Source organism: Desmodus rotundus, chromosome 4 (assembly GCF_022682495.2).
Source record: "Desmodus rotundus isolate HL8 chromosome 4, HLdesRot8A.1, whole genome shotgun sequence".
Taxonomy (NCBI): Eukaryota; Metazoa; Chordata; class Mammalia; order Chiroptera; family Phyllostomidae; genus Desmodus; species Desmodus rotundus.
The window spans coordinates 28,600,605-28,620,498 of record NC_071390.1 but is presented as its reverse complement, the minus strand read 5'-3'; the positions used below and the strand labels follow the sequence as shown (position 1 = coordinate 28,620,498).

The 19,894-nt window shown below is 37.6% G+C and overlaps 1 protein-coding gene across 2 annotated transcripts in view; it reads left to right on the top strand.

Annotated features, from left to right (window-relative positions):
* The window catches only part of BTAF1 (B-TFIID TATA-box binding protein associated factor 1), a 94,159-nt gene that overhangs the window by 66,892 nt on the left and 7,373 nt on the right, over positions 1-19,894 (top strand). For both annotated transcript variants that reach the window (XM_024563478.3, XM_045197740.2), the window contains 10 exons: positions 2,363-2,511; positions 10,392-10,544; positions 10,705-10,826; positions 11,162-11,329; positions 13,464-13,541; positions 13,680-13,809; positions 15,757-15,898; positions 15,984-16,114; positions 17,792-17,917; positions 19,172-19,324. In XM_024563478.3, the coding sequence (XP_024419246.1) occupies positions 2,363-2,511; positions 10,392-10,544; positions 10,705-10,826; positions 11,162-11,329; positions 13,464-13,541; positions 13,680-13,809; positions 15,757-15,898; positions 15,984-16,114; positions 17,792-17,917; positions 19,172-19,324 (1,352 nt within the window). The remainder of the gene's footprint in view (positions 1-2,362; positions 2,512-10,391; positions 10,545-10,704; positions 10,827-11,161; positions 11,330-13,463; positions 13,542-13,679; positions 13,810-15,756; positions 15,899-15,983; positions 16,115-17,791; positions 17,918-19,171; positions 19,325-19,894) is intronic.

Sequence of the window (19,894 nt, the reverse complement as noted above, 5' to 3'; positions counted from 1 at the left end):
GGTCCTCACTAAGTTCCTTGAGCATCCTTATAAACAGTTTTTCAAACTCTGCATCTGATAGATTATCTCCCTTTTGTTTAGTTATTTTTCTGGAGTTTTGATCTGTTCTTTGGGCTATGTTTCTTTATTTCCTTATTTTGGAAGCCTCCCTGTATTTCTGTGTATTAGGTAGAGCTGCTACTACTCCCTGTCTTGGTAGCATTGCCTAATGTAGCAGGTGTCCTGTAGGGTGAAGTGGCACAGTCTCCCCTATCACCCAAGTTGGGTACTCAAGGTAAGCCTCTGTCTAGGCTGAGTACACCCTCCTCTTCCAGTTGAGCCTTGATTGCTGTTGACAGGTCAGTGGGAGGGATTTACCCAGGCCAGTCAGCTGCAAGAACTGGCTTTGACCACTGACCCCCAGTTTCCCTCTGTGGAGGATCAACTATGCAGGGCAGAACAAAGCAGGACTTACTTCAGCAGGGCTCTGGTGCCCACTGAGTCCACCCCTTGGGTGTGTCTCTTGTGGAGGTGGTTGAGTGGTGGTGCTCTGACGTGGTCTGTAGCTGTCTACTGGGTATACAGGCTATGGGGCTTTTCTGGGAGGTGTGGGCCAAGGTCATATACTGCCTGTATTCTATCTAGGGCCACTTGGCATAAGCTATAAAGCAACAGTGCAAATGGCTGCTACTTGTGCTGGGCTTGGCAATGCCCAAGCATGGCCAGGCTGTGAACCAAGGCCAGCCGCTTCTAGTGCCAGGCCTGGGGCCACTTAGCAAGAGGTACAGGGGCTGCTGAGACTGGCTGCTGTTTGTTTGAGGGGCTCTAGGTTGATCAGAAGCACGAGCCAAGATATGTGTATGGAAAAGCCACTGTTAACAGCTTGAGTCAATCTGTAAGTGGGGTGCAGCAGAACCCCAGGGAATCACCAGGGCAGGTCAAACAGTATGAGCCAGGTTGATGAATTCTCATACAATGCCTGCTACTCTGTGGCTCTGTAGGGGGAGGGCTGAAGAAAAGGAACAATGGCCTCTGCCAGCAGTTCTGTCAGGAAGAAAGCTATCTCCAAGCTCTTGCCTACATGCCAGACACTTTAGTTCTTCCCTGTATGCTTTTCAAGCTGTTGCCCCAATGCTGGAGCTCAGAGGGAATGAGTCTGACTAAGTCGGTGTGTGTGGCATTTAAGAGGGACTGCTTGTCCATCAGTCTTCCAGTGACTCAATCCCACTGGTTTTTACAGCCAGAAGTTATGGGGACTTATCTTCCTGGTTCTGGAACCCTAGGCTGGGGTGCCTAGTGTGGGGTTGGGACCCCTAACTCCCAAGATAATCCTTCCAGTTTTTTCCCACCAAACATGAGTGTGGGACCATCCCACTCCACCACTCTCCCTCACTACCCCTCCTAGCAGTCTGGATGGATGTGGTTTCTTCTTTAATTCCTTAATTGTAGGACTTCCATTCACCTCAGTTTTTGGTGGTTCTGAGTGATGATGGTTGTTCTGTAGTTTAGTTGTAATTTTGATGTGGTTGTGTGAGGATGTGAGGTGTGTTTACCTGGCTGCCATCTTGGAGAATTTCCGTGAAAGACATTTCTAAGAGTAAGAGAGATGGGTGGAAATCAGGTCAGGAAATAATCAGGTTCCGAAATGCTGAAGATTACAGGAGAACTGAACTTACTTGGCCTGCTATATCCAGTTTATGATTGTCATGATTTTGGTGTGAATTTTGGAATTAGAGTTGTGCTTCCTGCTTGTAATTTAACTCACTTTATTTTGGTATTGGTAGTCTAGAAACTTGTAAGAATAAAAAAAATCTTACTAGTAAAACTTTTTCCCGGTTGCCTCAGATGAAAACATAATTTTATATTCTTTGTTTAAAAAACTATTTTATCGTTTCTCAGCCTTTTAGCTAAGATCAAGTTTATAGCACCTATTCTTATCAGTTTATAAATATTTTATTTATTATTTTTAGAGAGAGGGGAAGGCAGGGAGAAAGGGAGAGGAACATCAGTGTGCGAGAGATACATCAATCAGTTGCCTCTTGCACGCCCCAACTGGGGACATGTCTCACAATCCAGGCATGTGCCTTGACTGGGACTCGAACCTGTGACTTTTTGGTTCGCAGGCCAGCACTGAATCCACTGAGTCACACCAGCAAGGGCTTATGTTCTTAATCATGGGAAAATTACATGATGTTTACAAAGGAGCAGCAGTGTTCAAATAGATGCTATTATAGGTGAATCACAGACATTGAGGGACAGTCTAGTTCCTCAAAACACGGATGAGAAAATGAGGAACTGTTTTAGAAGGTGCAATCTTGGCGTATCAGTGTGTGAAAACATCTGCCTCAGAACCATGTGGAAATTTCCTTAATAACTTACTCAGGTGTAATGGAACAACTGGATGTTGGTATTGTTCCCTATATTGTCCTTTTAGTTGTGCCTGTGTTGGGAAGAATGAGCGATCAGACAGACAGTGTAAGATTCATGGCTACGCAGTGCTTTGCAACACTAATTAGACTCATGCCACTTGAGGTAAGTGGAAGATACTTGGCTTATGGACTTCGCATTTTTTTGTAACTTCACAATAATTGTAATCTTTTTCAAGAATGTCAAGTTTTCAAAAGTAATATTGAGTATGTTATAAGCATTAAGACATTTATGCTTTAATGGGTAAGTTTTTAAAAACAAGGTTTTAAGTAAAACTATGGTTCCTAAATGAATAATTCATTGATACTGTTCTAGAAATAGAATTGTTTCTAAGTATCACTGTTATATCCATGTAAAGATTCTGTGCTGACATTTACATGAAAGGTAAATTTGAGAGATGGTAATTGAAAATGTAAAGCAATTGAAGTCTCTGTGGAAGTATCTAGGAGGCAGACTAGAAGGGCTGAAGTTGGAGAATTTTGGAGTATATTCATGAAGCAGAAATAACATGTGTGGCCAATGCAGGATATAGTGGCTTAAAGCAGCGGAAGATCCAGGACCCTGTCACCAAGCCTCTTAAAATATTTTGGTGGGATTTTTGTAGTTCAGGAAATAAGTAGATACGCAGTTCATGTTATACTATATGAGATCTGTCCAGTAAAAGTCCAACCATTGTTAACAAGAACGGTTTGTGCTCTGTTGATGTAATCTGGCTGCCAAGGACAGTAGACTGGATGGAATGTGCATGTGTGAACAATGACAACTTCACTGTACTTGTCAGTGGGGGGCGGTAGATACTGTTGAGTGAGTGTATGTATGGTGTGGCCATAGCATTCAAAATGACTGAATGAGTAGAGCAACAGATCTCTTATCAAATTTTGCATTAAGCTTGACCATTCCTCCATGGAAACTATTTGGATGATTCAGAAGGCTGCAGCTATGGGCAACTGGTGATGGGCAGCTTCATCACAACAGTGTGCCCACTCATGCATCACATCTTGTGCAGAGTTTTTGGTGAAACATAAAATTACCCAGGTTGACTCAGCCCCGCTACAGCCCAGATTTGATGCCCTGAGACTTCGGGCTTTTCCCCAAACTAAAATCACCTTTGAAAGGGAAGAGATTTCAGACTGTCAGTGATATTCAGGAAAATACAACAGGGCAGCTGGTGGTCACTGGGAGAACTGTGTGAGGTCCCAAGGTGCCTACTTTGAAGGGGACTGAGGAGTCATTATCCTGTGTACAATGTTTCTGGTATCATCTCTTTCATATTACATGGCTGGATACTTTCTGGATAGACTTTGTATATCAAAACATCTATCTCAGAACCATTTGGAAATTTTTTAAATAACTTGCTCAGGTGTAATGGAACAACTAGATGTCACTGTTGTTCCATATATTGTCTGTGTATCAGTACTTTCTTCATATGGTTGAATAGTACTCCATTGTATAGACATACACCTTATATCTATCCATTCAGGAGTTGATAGACATGTGGATTGTTACTAGCTTTTGGCTGTTACGAGTAACACTCTGGCCATGCATTTACAAGTCTTTGTGTGGATGTACGCTTTGGTTTCTTTTGAGCAGATAGTTATCTAGGAATGGAATTACTGGGCCATATGATGTTTAAATTTTTAAGAAACTGCCAAATCGTTTTCCAAAGTAACTGTACCATTTTACATTCCTACCAGCAAAGTGTGAGCGTAAGTTAGATAGCCTCTTTTAAAAAAAAGTTTGGCTATATCTGAAAGATGAAGATTCCCATCCCAGTGACCCAGCAAATCCATCATAGTTACCATATTTTGCCATGTATAATGTGTGCTCTTTTGCCCAAATTTTTGAAGGAAAATTATACATGGGTATAATGATTATATACCATGGGTATAATAATCCCATGTATAATGCACATGAAAACATGCATGTGCATTATACATGGGAGCACATTGCATGTGGCAAAATACAGTATATACCCAGAGAAATTCATACACGTGTAGCAAAGCACATCTTCAAGAATATTTATTACAGCATTAGTCTAAAACCACTCAAATGTTCATTATCAGTAGAGTAGATATGTTAACTGGATTATTATACTACAATAAGAATGAACAAAATAAAGACACATACAACAGTACCAATGAAATCTTTCATAGGATTCCAATTTTTGTAAGGTTCAAAAACAGGCAAAAATTCATGGGATGGATTCTTAGGTGATAAAGGTATAAGGAAAAGTAAGAAAGAAACTGCAATGAAAGCCAGTAAAGTGGTTACCTCTTAGGTAAAGCAGAGTGAGTTATCACTGGGAAGGAACATATGGGGTCTTTCAGGATGATGGCAGGGCTATTTTTCTTGATCAGATAATGGTTATAAAGGTGTTTGTTGTATAATTTATTAAACTGTACATTTGTTTATATCTCTACATGGATATTTTATTTCACATTAAAAATATTAACCAGCTTGACCTCCCCCCCTGCAAAAAAATACTAGACTATTATGTCAAAGGACCCAAGTGACATACCCAAAATTGTTTTCATCTGCTGCTTCCTAGGTCTTATTTATATCATTTGACTCTTGGTACTTGCATCATTTTATCTGTAAACTAAATGGGTTATATTTAGTTACCTTGTCCATTTTTAGCTTTGGAATCAATGAGTGAGGGGAAACCATCATGTGTTCTTTGAGCAAAGGAGATGATTAAAAGCAATGTTTTTGGAAAACTAGTCTAACAGCTAATTAGTATTGGAAAAATCAGTTTAATAGCTGTTGGAATGTGAATTAGAATGGAAGTACCCTCAAGTCAGAGCCCAGATACACTATAAGGTGATAAAGGGTGTAAACTATTTTTTTAAAAAATAGTGCTTGATAACATGGGCAGAAAAAAGAGATGTTGACCTTATAGAGATAGAGAAAAGTAACGTTCCCTTTGAAAATTCTAAAAATGTGATGCATATTTTGCTTCCAGCCATGATAGAAAAACAGGGACCAGATTTATCCTCCTACTTGAACCAGAAGACCAGACAAAGTGAATGAAAATGGTTTTCAGGTGTTGAACAACAGGCAGCACAGAAAAGTGATTCTTGAGAGAAGGAAAACAAATGAACTGCCTAGCTTACTGCCTAGAGTGTTTCCAGGCCATCAAACAGGAAGGTGAAACCTAAACAGAACCTAGTGGTCTTGCCAAGTTCAAGAGTCAGAGTGTAGAGTGCAGGAAGGACAAGATGGCAATAATTTTCAAAGGAAAGTACCCAACAGGAAGTAGCTGCAGAGAGGAAGCTCCAGAGGTCCCCACAAGGGCTGAGCATTTATCCAGGCATGTGTATGAGAATACACGTTTGAGACTGGGAAAAATATAGAAAGGACTAGGTGGAACAATTTCCAGAGCTTGCATGGGACTAGAATACTTTGTGCACCCACCAAACTGAGCCGAAAAGACCTACCATATGGAGCATCAATGCAGTCCTTAGAAGTATACTGCCTGAATAGTGGGACCAAATTAGCCCTTGACAAAAGCCTGATTTGGACTCAACCTTAACAAAGTATATAAACAAGCTTTAAAATGATCAAGTTGATTTCAACTAACTGAACTACATTCCAGGAAAAAGAAAAACTAAAAATATTTAAACCAAAAAAACCCCATCATCCAACAGTGTAAACCTTAAGATATTTAACATTCATGAAAAAATTACTAGGTATGTAAATCATACCTAGTAATCAGGAGAAAAGTCAGTCAATAGAAACAGACTCTGAAACAGCCAACATAATAGAATTAGTAGACATGGACATTAAAATACACTCCACATGTTCAAGAAGGTAGCATGAGTGTAATAAGGAGCAAAATAGATGTGAGAACAACCTAAACTGAACTTCTTTAGGTAAAAAATATAATTATAAATACTGATGTGCCATATAACGTTTTTGGTTTACAACAGACCACATATTTTATGGTGGTCCCATAAGATTGTAATGGGGCCGAATTTCCTGAAAGAAATGGAAGCATATATGGTTTAAGAGGATTTTTTTTTCTCTTATGGGAGCAATATCTGTGGGTCTTGGTAATAGATTCCCTCTCATTCACAGCACCTCTGTTCTGAGTGCACAGTTTACATCCCATTCAGTGAGACACTTATTTCAGCACAGAGGAACCTGTTCCCCCAGCACTACATACTCATTCAGAGGGCACTTCAGCCCTCCCAGATCTGGCTTGATGGTCTTTTTTTTTTTTTTCTTTTAAGTATATTTTTATATTGATTATGCTATTACAGTTGTCCCATTTTTTTTCTCCTCTTTATCCCCCTGCCACCCTGTACCCCCTCACCCTCCAGCATTCCCCCACCACCTTAGTTCATGTCCATGGGTTGTACATAATAAGTTCTTTGGCTTCTGTGTTTCCTACACTATTCTCAACCTCTCCATGTCTATTTTGTACCTACCAATTACGCTGCTTATTCCCTGTACCTTCTTCCCCCCATTCTCCCTATCCCCCTTCCCACTAACCCTCCATGTGATCTCCATTTCTCCGATTCCGTTCCTGTTCTAGTTTGCTTAGTTTTTGTTTTTTAGGTTCAGTTATTGATAGTTCTGTTTGTTGTCATTTTACTGTTCATAGTTTTTGATCATCTGTTTCTTAGATAAGTCCCTTTAATATTTCATATAATAAGGACTTGGTGATAATGAACTCCTTTAACTTGACTTTATCTGGGAAGCACTTTATCTGCCCTTCTATTCTAAGTGATAGCTTTGCTGGATAGAGTAATCTTGGATGTAAATCCTTGCCTTTCATGAGTTTGAATACTTCCCAGCCCCTTCTTGCCTGCAAGGTTTCTTTTGAGAAATCAGCTGATAGTCTTACAAGCACTGCTTTATAGGTAACTCTCTCCTTTCCTCTTGCTGCTCTTAATCTTGGGTAACTTAAATATGATGTGCCTTGGTGTGTTCCCCATTGGGTCAAATTTTTTTGGGAGACTCTGGGCTTCCTGGACTTCCTGGAAGTCTATTTCCTTTGCCAGATTGAGGAAGTTTTCCTTCATTGTTTGTTCAGATAAGTTTTCAATTTCTTGCTCTTGTTCTTCTGGCACTCCTGTGATTTGGATGTTGGAATGTTTAAAGTTGTCCCAGAGGTTCCTATGGCTTGATGGTCTTCAGAGTACATTGCTGTAAATTCTTGTTCTTAAGATCCTGTATAAGGGCTCAGGTCCATAGGAGCTACCATAACAAATACTAAGTGCCACTGCCACTTTAATGAAAGCTTTTTGTGATAGTGTGGAGCTAACCTGTCCCTGTATTTTGGAAGTGTTTTCAGGTTATAATGATGTGAAGTATAGATAAATTCTATTTCTTTCATCAGAGAGCCCATTATGCCAGATAGGGTCCATGGACCCCAAAAGAAACTTCTAAAGTCAAAATACTGACTCATCAGTTCTACACCCTCTCCGTATTAAACACCGTCTTTTTAAATGAATACTACAATGTTCCTTAATCTGACCACTGCTCCAAAATGCAATAGCCAAAACCCTCATTGACATTACAATCCCCTATGTTCCTTTACCTCTCTAGCTTAGCTAATTTCTTATTCCTCCTAATCCTTTCACTCCCTCCTAACAGGCACTGTTATAGTGATCTAGTTTTACCCTGCCAGTTCCCCCTTGTTTCCAGTCAGTACAGCTCAAATCTCTGTTAATGTAGCAACGCTGACAGCTTCAATGTTTTATTCTGACCCTGTCAGAAGGAAGCAGGGGGAGGAGGGCTTGTGTGACCATGTTCATAAAGTCTGTAGCAATGTACAGTAAAGCCCCAAGCCTCCACATGCACTCAGCACTCTCACTGACTCATCCAGAGCAACTTCCAATCCTGCAGGCTGCATTCGTGGTGTTAGTGCCCTATGCAGGTGCACCATTTTTTATCTTTTATACCATATTTTTACTGTGCCCTCTCTGTGTTTAGATACACAAATCCCATTGTGTTACAATTGCCTATAGTAAAATGTAGGTAGAGCCTCTAGCAATAGGGTTCTAGCCCTATTGGCTGTACCATATAGCCTGCATGTGTGGTAGGCTATACCAGATAGGTTTGTGTAAATGCACTTGATGTTTGCACAGCAGCAAAATTGCCTAAGGATGCATTGCTCAGAATGTATCCCTGTTGATAAAAGATGCACAACTATAAAAACACTGGATGGGATTAACAGGAGGTCGGATACTGTGTAAGAAGAGATTTGTGAGTTTGAAGACCTAGCCAGGCATTGAACCCGCAACCTAGGTATGTTCCCTGGTCAGGAGTCAGACCCATAACCTTTTTGGTGTATGGGACAATGCTCCAAACATGTGAGCCACCTGGCCAGGGCTATAGTCTTAAAAATTGAAGATCCCAAAGAGCTTTTGTTTATCATATGTTCTGTAATAGAAATTAAAACTGAAAAATGTGAAAGGATTTATTGATTTATTTAAATAATAAACCATTAGATGTTACCACATGTAACATTTTTAATGAAAAGTAACTATTTTCTAAAAGAAAAATAAATTAGTAGAAATATCACAATGTTTGACATTTTTGCAAATCTCTTTTATTCCTGAAATAGTGCAGATAGCTGGATTCTTGTATTTCCTTTGGCATTCAGTCTGTTGCAGTATGTTCCTTGTATTGAGGTAGACAAAGAAAGTTAGCCTCATAGATAGGTAGTTGGAAAAGTAAGCAGTATTTTGGCCACCTTTTCAAATAATTGTGGACATTCTTTTATCTGATAGTATATCAAAACTCAAAAAGAGAAAGCTTGTTAAATTTATTTGCAGTGCAGAATCTAAATACTGTCAATGAATGTATAATTTCTCTCACTTTAAAATTAACTGGTTAATATTACACTTTTGAGTAGATTTTTTTACCCATACATGTTTTGTAGCATTGTATATTGGTCGTTTGGAAAGTATTGATTCACTCTGTTTTGTAAAATTTTTAAAGGTTGGTATATATTTCACCGTACTGTAGCAAAAAATCAAATTAACATCTCCAACAGAAAATTCCTTTGAAGTATTGGGAACCTGTCAAGTTCATAGTGCTTAGTTTTTCCTGACAGCTTGAATTTTGTCATTGGCAACAAGTTATGTCAGTTGTTTTCCTTGAATTGACAAATTTATGTTTGAGAAAATGTCAGCCAAACACCCAACTCAGAATAACAATAGTTTATCAGTCAAGTAAAATATTGTTCTATGAAAAATGGCTAGGTTAGCTCACAATTTAAACAAATTCACAAGTGCTTTTCCTCAGCGTATAAAATAGAAGTGTTTTACATGTTCTTCACTTTCTTATTGCATAGAATGTTTAAAAGATGTGCATTCAGGGTTGAGGTTTAATCAAATTATTTTACTACTTCAAAGACATTCCTTAATGAAACCAGCTTTTTTAAAAATGCTGGTGTGTGACTGTGAGAATACAGTGACTAGTGGTATGTTTGGTGCCTTTGCCTTGATTCTTTCTGATGCTCAAGGGGTTTTGCCCTTTAATACTTTTGTATCACCAGTGCAAATGTCAACACAGTGAAAAAAGTAAACAGTGTCTTTTATTATGAAATAGTTTTGACCTCAATGACCCTTTGAAAAGGTCTTGGAGATCCTGAGGGGTCTGCAGCCCACATTTTGAGAACCAGTACCCTGGGACATCATAACACTACAATTAAGAACTTCTAGTAACAGTATTTCACTAAAAATAAGCTATGCAACTTTGTCTGTTTATCAAGTAATGCACAGTGTGGGAAAAATTAAGCTGTAGATGTGTTCTTTAAAATACTTCAAATGTGTTTGTTTAGTAGTCTCATTGTAGCATTTTGATACCCGCCAAATTCATTAAACTCTGTCTTCCAGTCTTTAAAATGATACTATTTTTGAATTACGTTTTTCTCTACATTTATATTTTGATAAGACTTTATTTTGTAATGTAATGATGAAAAACATATTTATGAATAAACGGTTTTAATACACTGTAAAAAATCATTTTAGGCAGGCATTCCAGACCCTCCAAATATGTCAGAAGAATTAATCCAATTGAAAGCCAAGGAACGACACTTTTTGGAGCAATTGTTAGATGGGAAGAAATTAGAAAATTATAAAATTCCAGTACCAATCAATGCTGAACTGAGAAAATATCAGCAGGTAAAGGTTATACTTACCTTGTAAATATAAATAGTGACTATTCCTTTCGAATGTACCTAAAAGAGTGTTTAAAATTTTAGTAAAATCTTGTGGTTATTGTCTTATACCCATTTATTTCTCTTGTGCCTATAAAAATAATTTTTCTCTTTCAACATTTCAGGATGGTGTGAACTGGTTAGCATTTCTTAATAAGTATAAACTTCATGGAATTCTATGTGATGACATGGGTTTAGGAAAAACTTTACAGTCCATCTGCATTTTAGCTGGAGATCATTGTCACAGGTAATTTTAAATGTTATTTTAAAAGAAGGCTTTCAGCCCTGGCTGGTGTGGCTCAGTGGATTGAGCACCATCTTGTGAATCAAAAGGTCACCGGTTCAATTCCCAGTCAGAGTACAGGCCTGGATTGCTGGCCAGGCCTCCATTTGGGGGCATTTGAGAGGCAACCGATTAATGTATCTCTGGCACATTGATGTTTCTTTCCCTCACTTTCTCCCACTCTTCCCTTATCTCTATAAAAGTAAATAAATAAAATCTTAAAATATAAAAATAAAAGAAGGCTCCCAGATGCTGAGAAATGTAAACAAGCTGGTTAATGTATTATTTTTGTTTTAAAGGGCACAGGAATATGCAAGATCAAAATTGGCAGAATGTATGCCACTTCCTTCCTTGGTGGTTTGTCCACCAACATTAACAGGTCATTGGGTGGATGAAGTAGGTAAATTTTGCTCCAGAGAATATCTCAATCCATTGCACTATACTGGACCTCCTACCGAAAGAATAAGGTAAGAACTGTATAACCAAAAAATCTTAATGTTTTGCTTTAAACCGTTTGGAAGAATAAAATTTATTGAGGGTGAATTTAGTCAGCTTTTTTGTTGTCAAACATAGAACCTTATTTAAGAAAGGTAAGTGTACATATATTTTAAAGATAATATATGAGTCTCACTCATGAAATTTAAGGATTTTACCCAAAACACTAATTCAAAAGAATATGTGCACCCCTATATTCATTGTTATTTCCAATAGCCAATATATGGAAGGAACCCAAGTGCCCATCAATAGACAGGACATAAAGTGGAATATTAGCCATAAAAAAGAATGAAATCTTATCATTTGTGACATCACGGAGGAACCTAGGTAGTGTTATGCTGAGTGAAATAAGTCAGTCAGAGAAAGACAAGTATCATATGATTTCACTTACATGTGGAATGTAAAAAAAATAAACAAAATTGAAACAGATTCATAGACACAGAGAACAGACTAGGTGCCAGAGGGGAGGGAGTTGGGGGACAGAGTGAAAAGGTGAAGGGATGTCACAGGGATGTAAAATACAGAGTAGCGAATGTAATTAATAATATTATAATAATTATGTATGGTGCCAGATGGGTACTGGAAATATTGGGGGGACACACTTTGTATATATTGTCTAACTACTGTGCTGTACACCTATAACTAATAAAAAATAATATGGAATGTAAACTGTGATTGGAAAATAAAATTTAGAGTTCTTTTTTAAAAAATTCAAGGACTCTAGCCATTGTTAAAAATCAATTGGGCTTTCTAAGTATTGGAGCTAGGAAACTTCAGGAACCAAAGCTGTTCTCTATGCCCTTCTCAGGAGCCTTGTGATCACAGCATCTGCTAGGTCTCATGCTCTACCCCCCTTTCCCTAAGAGTCCCCTCTCCTCAAAAGTGCTTTTGGTCCTCAGTGACTGCCTTAGCTGCGGTGATACGGTAGCAACACTAGAGTTCTAATAGCTTTACCCTCTCTGTTTTCACTAGTACATCTCTTATATTCCTAAATACAAATTTTGAAGAGGGAATCTTGTTGATTGCAGTTCATCATTTAAAGCTTGGATTAGTCATAGATTGTTGATTCGTCCATAGATTTGCTACCTTACTGTATTAATAATAGCTAACATATATTGAGCACTCAGTGGCTAGGCATTATTCTGAGCAGTTGTGTATTGAGTATTACGAGGTGTGGTTACAATTACTGTTCCCATTTTGCAGATGCATAATCTAGGACATGGGGCCTAGGTCCAAGGTCACTCAGCTTATTAAATGAGCAGGGTGAGTTTGAAGACAGGCAGCTAACAGCTTGCACTCTTGAAGAATTTACTGTAGTGTCTGTTAGCTAGAATTCATTTATTTGCACATGACAGAAACTCAGACTAGTTTAAATAAGTGGAAAATTCATTAATTCACTAAATTGAGAATATCAGGGGTGAATTGTTGTTTCAGGCACATCTAGATTACTCTCATTTGTTCTTCCTCCTCATACATAACTTGTAGTATTTGGTCTGTGTGGGACTTCAGTCTACAGTTGGTGGATAAGATGATCATGGGCAGTCTTAGGCCCACATTCTTCTGGCCTAGAAACTACAGTAAACAGATCATCTCTCTCTAGTCATGAATATATTGGTACTGGAGATGACTGACTGGCCTTGTGTGGGTCATTCCCACAAACCAGCTCTTTGTAGTCAGGGAATAAAATGTTGTGAATGGCTCAGCCTGATTCAAATGTTTCGTCTCTGGTAAATATGAGGCCATGTGATGGATAGCTCCCCCTCAACCCTCACACAACATGGAGTAGTGAGGGAACAGCGCCTCCAAGGAAGAGTTGTTGGCAAATAAAGTTAAAATGTTCACCACATTTTGAGTCAGGTATCCATCTCTTTTCTAATCAGATTAAGTTAGGGCAATATGGCCCATTTATAAGAAGAATGGCCTTAAAGCAAACAAACAAAAAAAGAATGGCTCTCAGGTACTAGGGTTATAAATATAAACAGAAGGGAATGTTAGTAGGCAGGTTGAAAGCACCTCATACGAAGGTAGTTGTAGTTTCCCCTTTGAAATTGTATTACAGACTTTGCCAATTGCCTGTTCCCTAATCTTACTTATTTTTAAATACAGGTTACAGCATCAAGTAAAAAGACATAATCTGATAGTGGCTTCATATGATGTTGTGAGAAATGACATAGATTTCTTTAGGTAAGAGTTAAATTTTCTTCTTTTTAGAAAAAAACTTAATATCAAATTTGGAGAAACTCTTTTCCTGCCTCAAAGACTTTTCATATAGTTCCTGACATACAGTAAAATATGCTAAAATTTTTTGTTATTCTCCCTTAGAAATATTAAATTTAACTACTGTATTCTTGATGAAGGCCATGTCATCAAAAACGGAAAAACAAAATTGTCAAAAGCAGTAAAACAACTGACTGCTAATTATAGGATTATTCTTTCTGGAACACCAATACAGGTAATTACTCACTTTTTTTTTTTTTTAATATTTGCCATGTGGAGAGAAGGCTTGGCATTGGCAGTAAATTAAATAAGAGGGTCTTTTTTTAGTTTGATAGGAATGATAATTTCCAGTAATTATCTTGCTTTTCTAATGGTCCATTTGGTGTTAAGTAGCAGTATCTGAGCAAACTGGGTTTTTAAAGTCGTATTTAAAATATAATTTTAGGCCATGTAAGTACAAGTCTTGTGTCCAAGGTCTGGGAGACATCAGTCGGACTCTGTGCCACACCGGCCATTCTCCTTTTGTAGTAGTAGTTCACCACAGTCTGATTTAACACTGAAAAGCTAGTGCCGATGCAGAGGTGAATCTTCATATAGTAAGAGGTGCGGATACCTGAGGTTAGGAAGCAATTGAAGGGAGGAGATTGTCGAAGTTTATACTGAAAAGGAAGGAGAATATATAAATGTGTTATCTTCCAGAGGAATTGGTTGCAAGTGTTCATGCCTAGCTTGCAGAGCCCGCTGTGATGGGACGATACCCTTCATCACTCCCCAGTTAGTGGGAAGATAAACACCAAGTGACCTCTAAGAGTCTCTCTGACTCTGAAATAATTAGTAACTTTTTGTTTATGTATTTGTTACTTTTCTTTAAAATTATTTCTGGTGATGGACTGATTATTGTGTTAAGCCTTTGTCCATTAAGTGAACACTATGGATTTTAATAACCACTTAAGAGATCATTTAATCACACGAAGTTAGGATAAGAAAGGTACCTTTAAACGGAAAAAAAAAAAAAAGACTCTTAAGCTTGAATTATCAAGATTTATTTTGTTTCAATGTAAAATTACATGGAAATTTCACAGTATTTTTAAATAGTTTATTGCTTTCACAAAACACCAAAAGAGGGTGGTTCTTTGTATTTTGTTTGTTTTGTTTTTGTTTGCTTAAAGGCAGTCTTCTTTTCCTTCATACCCACCTGAACAGTTCAGGTCTGAAGCTGTAAGGTGGGTTTCTGTACCAAAGAGCCATGGTAACCCAGAGTTGAGGGTAAAATTTAAGTGAGATTTGAAGGGTGTCCATCATATGGGAGGGCAGTCCAGCATGGTGAGCGAGAGAGCCTGAGCAGGTTGAGGAGGGCATCTGGAAGAGTTAAAGCAGTGGTCCCCAACCTTTTTGGCACCATGGACTGGTTTGGTGGAAGACAGTTTTTCCACGGACAAGGATTGGGGGGAGGAGACAGGAGGTGGAGCTCAGGCAGTACTCGAAGCTTTTCTCACTTGCCCACGCTTACCTCCTGCCGTAAGGCCCAGTTCCTAATAGGTCACAGGAGGGTTCTGGTCCGGGGGTAGGGGACCTCTTGGTTAAAGGGTGCAAAGGTACCTTATGATACACATTGGGAAAGCATCCAAAATGAAATGTTTCTTTCTCTCCCTCTGTTCCCCTCTCTTCCTCTTCCTCCCTTTCCCTCCCCCGCACCCAATAAAACTTCAGAATTGTAAAGAACGGTTTGTGCCTGTTCCTCATAACCCATAAATATTGGGCAGACTTGACATATAACCAGACTCTTTTAGGGTTTTCCTTTGTTGAAGAAATGGTGATGTTGGCCACATTCCTTAAATCTCACTGTTAATTTGAATGTCAAAATTAAAAGAACCAGCACATTCATTCATCCTTCAGCTCTTTATTTACTGCTTTATGCCACCAGTAGGATTTAAACACTATGGACCAAGGCTTATCTGGTGGAGGAAACTTGAAAATTTCGCTCCATAAGATAAAGTATTTTCTCCAAGGATGCTGACCTGAATTTTACACATTAAAATATAGATATATCATATACCTAAAAATGTGGTGATAATTTCTCATCTATGTCATTATAATGTGCTTTTGTTAATACTTCATTTTTTAAGTGTTAAGTAAATAATCCCAGTACAAAAGGTAACATGTGTTTCTTTCTTGTATTCAGAACAACGTTTTGGAATTGTGGTCATTATTTGATTTCCTCATGCCAGGATTTTTGGGGACTGAACGCCAGTTTGCTGCTCGATATGGTAAACCTATTTTAGCAAGTAGGGATGCTCGAAGCTCCAGTCGAGAACAAGAAGCAGGTATGAAAAAGAGATATATTCTCTGTACAAGTGGATGTAATTTGTTCCTAACTTTTTTTGAGCCATTTTTTCTTACTGTTAACAGGTGTCCTTGCAATGGATGCACTGCACCGCCAAGTCCTACCATTTCTTTTGAGAAGAATGAAAGAAGATGTTTTGCAGGACCTTCCACCCAAAATTATTCAAGACTATTACTGTAATCTTAGTCCTCTCCAGGTTAGGAATCTGATGATATATTTATTAGTAGAATGCTTTGAATAAGCCACACGAGTATTCAATAAAGGGGAATAGCCTTTGGCTTTGTCACTCTAATCTAGCTTCTACTTCCCTAGACCTGAAAAATAATCTGTTTCATACAGATGTAGATAAGATTTAAGTGAATCTGTTTGTGTATGTGGATACATTTGGATATTTGCATTCTGAATGTAGCATTAAAACAAAATTCAGTATCTTAGTTGCTTTCTCATATGTCTAGTTAATTGAAAAAGTTGCAAGGTTAAATAGATGAAATGTTTATTAGGGCCAAAAAAATCTGCCTATAATGTTTTATCCTCACAACAGTATTATAGTTATTGTCAGTCCCCATTTTTAAAAATAAGGAAACTGAAGCTCAGAAAGTTAAGCAACTTGCTCAAGGTTATATAGCTAATACATGTCAGGGCTGAGTTTCAAACCTTGGGAAGTGGATACCTCATCCCTTTTAATGTATTATTGCATTGCCCATAAATTTTTGAAATAGATTTTGGCTTCTGCGCAGTTCTGATTTCGTATGCAGAGACCGTTATCAAAGGAATTTATTGTATGCCTTTCCCTGCATAGTATTTTGTTAAGTTCCAGGGAAACTGTCCCTTACAGGCCATGCCCTACTAAGACATGGCCTATAATCAGAATTTTCTGTTTGAATATTTACTTTATGTTCCAAGTTACTATTCATCAGTCTGTTTCAGTAGTATGAGTTGATCAAATAAATAAAAGATATATAGACATACCCTACAGACCTACCTTCTTTCCTCTCCAGTGTACAGACAGTTAACCTGTTAGTATTTGTCTGTACAACTTGAGTTTAATGGGCAGGACACTAATGTAGATGCTAAGAATTCTGTGATCATTTATTTCATGTACCTCCTCTCTGGGCCTCCATTCCTTACTTGTAAAAATAAGGTTAATGTTTCTTAAAAGATATACCTTACAGGCAACAAGATAAAGACTTTTTAAAGTACAATGTAGATAAGGTGCCTTATGAAAAAAGATGGTGGTGATATACTGGTAATGGTATTAAAGCATCAGCACAAAATACATTTAGTAGTCTGGAGGAAGGGAGCTGAGGAGGGAAGTGACATTGGCTTTATTCAGCTTTCATAGGTGTTTTTATACTCTGACTTCTGTTCTTTAGCACTCCAGATTTTCTTCCCTTTTGCATTGTTTTAGCATGTACAAGCAGAACCCAGACCCCAAGGTAATACTTTAAATTTGATATGAGTTCCCCTTTTAGGCAGCAGTATTATCATAAAAGTTGGTCTCTTGAAATGTACCTATAGAGAGTCTTGATCACATGACTTGACTTAAGGGAGATTTTCTCATTGACTTGTAAGGGTTCAAGTTCTCTTTTAGTGGTATCTTCTGAACAGAGTGGAAAATTTGAGTCTAGAACTATTTGACTAATATTTTAATATTTTCGTAGCCAAACTTAATGTTGTACTTGTGTTCTAAATATAATTTTAAGGGGATTTACCAAGATGCAGTGTACTATCTATAATTAGTAGTGAAATATAGGTGTCATGATTTATTTTCTTAATGAGGGTTGATTTAAATTATTGCTCTTATTGGCCTGTGCTAATTATTTTTTCAACAACTGGAAATAAATATACTTCTTTTGTGGGGGCAATTTTACAGGTTCAGCTCTATGAGGATTTTGCTAAGTCTCGTGCCAAGTGTGATGTTGATGAAACAGTTTCTTCAGCTGCACTTTCTGAAGAAACTGAAAAACCAAAGCTTAAAGCTACAGGCCATGTATTCCAGGTATAGATTACAGCCCGCTTTTTAAGTGTTGCTTAAGAGTATTCTTCAATGCAGCAAATTTTACATGGAACACTGAAATATTTAAAAATTTTCAATACTGTGTGTACATTCTTAAAAATAGGTAAAACTTTATTTTCATATTAATTCAAAATTATTAATAATTTAATGTTAAAATTAAATGTAAAAATGCAAGATACATGTGTTTATTACATGAAAAGAGTTTTAGTATAGAGAATATTACATTGAATACCTACCACAGGGCAGTACTTTTTTTAAGTTCAAGGATTAATTAAAACAGTAGACAGAACAGATTCCCTCCCTTGTAGATATGAAAAATGAATAAGTGAAATACATATTATATAAGAGAAAAAAACAGAATATGGGGTTGTACAGTATAGATTTCAGGACAGGCTGTGATTTTTATTTGAGGGAACAGGGATGGACTCACTCAAAAAGTGAGATTTTAGTAGAGATGGGAAGGCGGATTGAGGAATGGTGGATACGTAGGGGGAAGCAATTCTGGACAGAGGATACAAAAAGTACAGAATCCTGAGGCCTTGTGTTTGAGCGCATAGCAAATGAGAAAGACATGGAAAATGTCAACTTACTTTTTTTTCCCCTTTGAAGTGTTCCACTATAGAAAACCTTCCAGACCCCCTTGCTACCAATAAATTAAATACTGTAGCATTTTTAAAGATAGCAGAGGGAAAAAAGGCGGTTGTAAAGGCTTATATCTCTGACAGTTTCTATTACAGTGCCCAGCAGTCTAGTCTCAGTGGAGCTTGCTAATTCCAGTCTCTGTGCCAAGGGTGAGACACGAATGATCATAACCCAAGTAAGAAGCAAAAGAGCAAGGGTGTGGCTGAATCAGAGAAGAGAAAGGAGAGATCCTGTAGGGTTCTGATTCTCAAATACAACCACTTGAAATAACCACCTAGCTTCCCAGCCTCCTGCCGTAGACCTATTGAACCAGAATAGGTCTTTCTGCCATGAGAAGCTCATTGTCTAGTAGGGGATACAGACATAAACAGTATAATTTATACAAGTTATAAATGTTCTCAAAAATAAATACAAACTGCACAAGAAACGTGGGTGAAGGCATCACAGATGAAATACTTGAATTGGTTCTTGAAGAATGGGTAGGAGTGGGGAGAATAGGAAGAAAAGCATTCTAGACAGAATAGAGTAGGGGATGGTAAGATACAAACATTTGGCATGTGAGGTGGACCTGTATATATACTTTTTATTTTAAAGGCATTACAGTACTTACGTAAACTGTGCAACCATCCAGCATTAGTCTTAACACCTCAGCATCCAGAGTTCAAGAGTACTACTGAAAAACTGGCAGTTCATAATTCTTCTCTTCATGATATTCAGCATGCCCCTAAACTCTCAGCTTTGAAACAAGTAAGTAGGTCTTTTAAGTATTAGATCTCAGTCATTCCTAATCTAGGTAAATTTGCCTTTCCAATAGATTACTGGTATATTTACCACTGTATTTTTTAATTTGGCTTGTTAAATTTTTGATATAGCTTTTTAAAAAATTGTGATAAAATATACATATAGCATAAATGTGCCATTTTAACCATCTTTAAGTGTATAATTATGTGACATTATTTATATTCACAGTGTTGTACAACTGGTACCACTGTTTATTTAAAAAATTTTTCTATCCAAACAGAAACTCTGTACCCATTGAGCAATAACTGCCCGTTCTCCTTTTCCCCCAACACCAGATTACCTCATATACTTTCTGTGAATTTGCATGTTCTGAATATTTCATGTAAGGAAAATAGTATTTGTCCTTTTGTGACTGGCTTATTTCACTTGTTTTCAAGGTTTATTCACGTTGGCATGGATGGGTACTTCATTTTTATGGCTGAATAATTTCCATTATTACTGCTATCATTTATATATCACATTTTGTTTATCCAGTCATGAGTTGTTTCTACCTATTGCTATTGTGACTAATGCTGC